General features: G+C 63.8%; 2 protein-coding genes across 2 annotated transcripts in view; both read left to right on the forward strand.

The window, feature by feature from the left end:
- MNEG_6636 (hypothetical protein) overlaps window positions 1-2,456 on the forward strand; it is a gene marked incomplete at both ends in the record, with an annotated part of 3,417 nt that extends 961 nt beyond the window's left edge. The window contains 6 exons of the mRNA XM_014044890.1: window positions 253-374; window positions 604-667; window positions 869-992; window positions 1,186-1,274; window positions 1,534-1,710; window positions 2,043-2,456. Of these exons, the coding sequence (XP_013900344.1) occupies window positions 253-374; window positions 604-667; window positions 869-992; window positions 1,186-1,274; window positions 1,534-1,710; window positions 2,043-2,456 (990 nt within the window). The remainder of the gene's footprint in view (window positions 1-252; window positions 375-603; window positions 668-868; window positions 993-1,185; window positions 1,275-1,533; window positions 1,711-2,042) is intronic.
- A 1,210-nt stretch (window positions 2,457-3,666) lies between these two features.
- The window catches only part of MNEG_6637 (glutathione peroxidase), a gene marked incomplete at both ends in the record, with an annotated part of 2,721 nt that continues 1,123 nt past the window's right edge, over window positions 3,667-5,264 (forward strand). The window contains 4 exons of the mRNA XM_014044891.1: window positions 3,667-3,825; window positions 4,098-4,142; window positions 4,323-4,445; window positions 4,818-4,890. Of these exons, the coding sequence (XP_013900345.1) occupies window positions 3,667-3,825; window positions 4,098-4,142; window positions 4,323-4,445; window positions 4,818-4,890 (400 nt within the window). The remainder of the gene's footprint in view (window positions 3,826-4,097; window positions 4,143-4,322; window positions 4,446-4,817; window positions 4,891-5,264) is intronic.

Raw genomic sequence — 5,264 nt, forward strand, 5'->3', positions numbered from 1 at the left:
GGGGGGGGGGGGGGAGGCAGCGCAGGTACCATTTAGGGACTGCGTGATTGGATACTACGGCGCGGTGGCGCCACAGCGACTTGTTGCCCGGGCAGGCGCCCAGCCTGAGTCGCAGCGCTGCGCCGCGACTGCCGGGCGGCCGGGGCGCAGGCACAGCGCAAACTGCGCCCGCTCCAGCAAGGCACGGCCGTTTGCACAGCGGCGGGCCCTGAAACCGCACGGCCATTGGTGGCCGCACCTGCTCGCGCGCAGGGCGAGGGCCTGGGCAGCATCCATCGCATCGCGCCGCCGGAGCTGGCGGGCACCTCCCTGGACCAAACCCTCGTCTGCTTCGTATTGGTGGACCCTGCTGGCGGCCACGCGTTCTGCAGCCGGTGAGGCAGCGGTTGCACCTGCCACGGCGCGCATCGGGGTTTTGGGAGGGTGCGCTCACATACCTTTCAGGCGCGAGTGTGCGGCTTTCTCGCTCGTGAGGACCATGCGCGTTCCGCAACACGCGAAAAGGGCAGCGGCTGGGCGTGAGTCAAATTTGCATGCACCGGTGGTATCCGCCCACTCTGGCCCCGTTTGGCCCATTGCTGACGTCGCGCCCCCACCGGGTAGGTATGACTTTGGCCCCTGGCCGCTGCTGGAGGGCGTGGAGCAGCTGCCGCCCCGCATACTGCAGGTGGGCGCTGCGCCGCAGCCATGCTCTTGGGATGCCAAGCTGCTTTAGCAGCGCGAATTCTGCTGTGTCGCTGGCGCGCAGGAAGGTGTAGATGAAGCCCCTCCGCTTCTTCAACCAGCCCTACGTTGCATGACGCCAATGTCTAAACGCCCACTTTGTGTGTGTGTGTGTGTGTGTGTGTGTGTGTGTGTGTGTCACCAGGCTCTGGCAGGCGCGCGTGCAGTGTGCGCCAACGGCTACATATTCGACGAGCTGCCCCTGGAGCTGGTCAAGCAGGCGGTCAACGCAGCCAGCAGCGCAGGCGCGGCCGTCTTCTTCGACCCTGGTGCGCCGCGTCGCGCAAGGCTTATCTGCCGCGGGACTCGACAGCTGCTCGGCTGTGTGTGCAGGCCTCTCCTCCCTGAGCGTCTTGATGCCTCTGCTCAACACACAGCGCCGACACACAGCGCCAAGAGTTCGTGCTCCGGGCCTCACCGCTCCCGCCTCGTGCCGTTGCCAATCGTGTGCCGCCGGCGCAGGGCCTCGCTGCCACACGATGAAGAGCGGCAGCCGGCTGGAGGCGCTGCACACCATGATGGACCTGTCAGACACGATCCTCATGACGCTGGTGGGTCTTGCCCCCATTGCTTTTACGGCATGCACAGCACAGGCTGGGTTTGGGCTGGGCTGGGCTGGGCTGGGCTGGGCTGGGCTTGGTGGGAAGACGGGCTCGAGATGCCCTGGACTGCTGCCGGGTCGGCCAGTTGAGGCAAGGTGTTCAGCGCGAGGCAGTACGGTTTTCTCGCACGCAGTGCCATCGGCCCTGGGGCTCCTCACGCATTTGTGACACCATCGTGCGTCATTCCTCCTGCGCCCTTGCTTTGCAGGAGGAGGCCGTGGAGGTGACCGGGGAGACCGACCCGTTGGCCGCTGCCCGCGCGGTGCTGGCGCGACCGGGCGCCAAGACGCGCTGGTGTGTTGTCAAGGAGGGCGGTGCGGGGGCACTGCTGGCAGAGCGGCGGCCCGGCGGCGGCGTGGAGGCGCATCAGTGCCCTGCGATGCAGGTGCGAGGGGCCGGGCGGCTGTGTACACGCCTGCCTGCCCATCTGCTGTGTATGTGTGTGTGTGTGCGTGTGTGTGTGCGTGTGTGTTGAATGTGTAACTGCATGCGTGTGCTTGGGCACGAGCATGTGTGCTTGCCTGGCAGGGTAGCATGTGCGTGCACATGCCCAATCAATGAAGGTGTCAGTTGCACCACCTGCACACCTGCACATGCGTGCAACCAAGTTTATTTGCTTGAGCGCACGCTCGTACCACATGCACGCATCCACTGTTTGTCCAGTCCCGCTTTCTCCCTTGAACCTGCAATCAACATCTATTGCCGACCTTGACGCAGGTCGAGGTGGTGGACACTGTGGGCTGCGGCGACTCATTCGCGGCCGCCATCGTGGCCGGTTACGTAAACAACCACGACATCCCCGGCACCCTTGTCCTCGCCAACGCGGTCGGCGCCGCGACGGCAACCGGGCGCGGCGCGGGCACCAACGTGGCGGCCGTCGGGACCGTGCGGCGGCTGCTGCGCGACGCGGCGGCGGCGGGGCGTCACGGCGCGGCGGCGGTGGCGAGCGCGGAGCGGCTGCTCGCGCTGACGCTGGCCGCAGGCGGCCGCGAAAGCGGGAACGGCAACGGGAACGGCATTGGCGACGGCAACGGCGCTGGGGCGGACGGTGGCCTCGGTGGCGGGGGCGGCGCGGGCGCGGGCGGGCGGCGGCGAGACGGGGAGAGGGAGGCGGCGGCGCGGGCGGCATGAGCGCGACGCCTTGGTATTGCTTTGGTGGGCCGCGCTGCTTTCACTTCTTGGGAGTTTCTGTTGTGCTTCTGTTTAGCTTCTGTGTTTTTGGTGCCCTTGTGCGACGACCCCTTTAGCAGGGGCCTCCCCTCGACTGTCCTTGTGCTTTTGAAGACGTTCTGCCACATTACAGCATTATCAATTCATTTCCCACAGCTGCATGGGGACTGCATCCGCGCGAGCGGTCAACTTCACCATTGTAAATGTCTCGAGCTTCTCCCTTACAATAAAGAATGAGTGGCCGAGTATTTGAGGCTCTGCCATGGCTCTGCCAGGGCTTGGCACATGCGCAAGGTGGGGGCCAATATGCGGTGTGCCTGGGAATATCCAGTTGTGGGTGTTCAAAACTGCATTTGCAAAGCCTGGGGACAGATGAGCACCTCATCGAATACGGCAGGGCTCGTGTGCCAATTGCAGTTTCATCTGCTCTGGAACAGCCCCCTCGTCTGATTGCAGGGCGCTCGACGTCAGGCCACGAATGGCGACGCCATTCATGCGCCATGAAGCCCGCCACGCCTCGTCAGGAGCGCCGCTTCGCAAGCCGGTCCTCTATGGGGATCGAGCCGCATGAGAGCGAAATGAGATGGGTGCCGACGCTCAAAAAGCAGCGCAGTCCACCCAGGCACGCAGTCCCACCCCCTTGCCCCCCCAGCCCTACCTACAGCCAGAGCATGTGCGCTGGTGAATTTGGCGCGCCGTCCTCTGTACAGACTTGGCATCGTGCTCATAGATACGCCACATGCAGCAGAGACTTATAAAAATGCGCGTGCGCGCAGTTGGAAGACGCAGGCGCCTGAGCAAGCAGGTTTGGCAGTTGTTTGGCCACAGCAGTCGAGCAACCGACGAAGGACCAAGCCAGCCCGCAGCTGGCAGCAGGCTGCTGTGATGTTGCTGCGTATGCCGTTTTTGGGTGCGCAATCAGTGTACTTGTGCGGCATAGCATTGCGCTGTGCTCATGTGGCAGCTTGTGTGTGGGCATCGAGCTGTGTGTTGGGTGGTGGACAGCACCACACAATGCGATGTTCCTGTGTTGCGCCATGCCTGCCCGCCTACCACCCATTGGCATGTTTTGTACATGTGCGATACGATTCAACACTGTACGAAGCTAGCTTACACAAGCACGTCAGTCATCAGTCGCACACCACCACAAACCAGCCTTCACACAGCAGCAATGATCAGCGCACAGGTCGCCCCCCGCGCTTTTGCGCGCAACACAGTTGCTCGTGGCAGCTTCGGCAGCCGTAAGCCGGCCGTGGCCTGCAACGCGATCCTGGGGGGTCTCTTCACTAAGCCGACGACCGAGGAGGGCTTCTACAGCTACAAGGTCAAGGTGGGTGTATATCGCATTGATCGCGGCCCGCAGCAGCACAGGTGGGGCATGAGCGACGAGGCCAAGGCCTGTCACAGGTGGGATGGCCGCCGTCACAGGCCAGACCCTGCCGCTGTGGCCGGCCCCGGGTTGCTGGCAACAACACGAACGCCTAGGCCATCACCAGAACGGCGTACTGACTGGCAAAAAGCCTGCTGCGTACCCTGGTCCGTACCAATGCACGCACACTTACCGTGTCCATGCCTCGATCACTCCCCCCCCCTCCCCCCCAGTCCATCGAGGGCAAGGACGTGAACCTCTCCCAGTACAAGGGCAAGGTGCGGACTAGATCGACACCCAATAATTTCAACTACACCAACCGGATGGCTCACTTGGACTGCCAGGCCACACTGCCAGCCTCTCAGCACGCGCTCGCTGCGGTGCCCGCCATGATGCCGCCGCACGCTGCTGACCTGTCTCCACCCATCCTGTGTGCACCCACCCCCTCATGCCCCCAGGTGGTGCTGGTCGTCAACACCGCCAGCGCCTGCGGGTTCACCCCCCAGTTTGCCGAGCTGCAGGGCGTCTACGACAAGTACAAGAACAAGGGCTTCGTGGTGCTGGGCTTCCCCTGCAACCAGGTGGGCACAGCCTGGGGGGGCGAGCAGGGTGGTGCGAGCAGGATGGTGGTTGACCCGGTCAACGGTGGATGGAGGCCCGGCGAAATCAGGGATCTGGCAATGCCTGTCACCAAAGCCGTGTATAGATTGCGGGACGGGCAGGCTGGCAGCAGGTCGGGCATCAGGAAAAGGGCGATAAAGGGTGCTGGTTTCAATCCTGGCCGGGTGCAGAGTACACCTCCCAGCATTCCGGATGCCAACTGCTAGTGTCGACCCTGCGGCGCACCCGCCGCACCTGTAGAGCGCAGACGCACCACGGGCGCTGCCTGGGCGGCTGATCTGGGGGTGAATGCCACTGACATTTCCTGTACTGGCGCCCTGGCTCTCCTGCAGTTTGGCGCCCAGGACCCCGGCAGCAACTCCGAGATCAAGTCCTTCGCCAAGTCTAACTACAACGTCACGTTCCGTGAGTGTCATCGTTACATAACCTATTTCCTTTTAGGTTACCGTTCCTCTTGTCGTCAAGGCGCCGCTGCCAAATACTGTGGTCGTGCTACTGTTGACACCCGAGCATGGGGACGGCTGGACGTGCCGATGCTCGCTGCGAGCGCGTGTCCCCCGCCTTCCGGGCCCTTCTGCTGTGACGAGGACGCGCATTCCGCTCACCCCCTCATCCCCTCGGAGCGCCCTTGCTATGCACACCGGTTCCTTTGCCTCCCCCCCCAACCCCTCAGCCCTCCGCCACTCCCCTACCTTCCGTTTTCAAAAACGCAATTGCGCCCACACCTACGCCCAGCTACCGACCCACGCCGCCGACCCCTGCACTGCGCTGCCCCCCCC

This window comes from Monoraphidium neglectum (assembly GCF_000611645.1).
Source record: "Monoraphidium neglectum strain SAG 48.87 unplaced genomic scaffold scaffold01097, whole genome shotgun sequence".
NCBI classification, from domain to species: Eukaryota; Viridiplantae; Chlorophyta; class Chlorophyceae; order Sphaeropleales; family Selenastraceae; genus Monoraphidium; species Monoraphidium neglectum.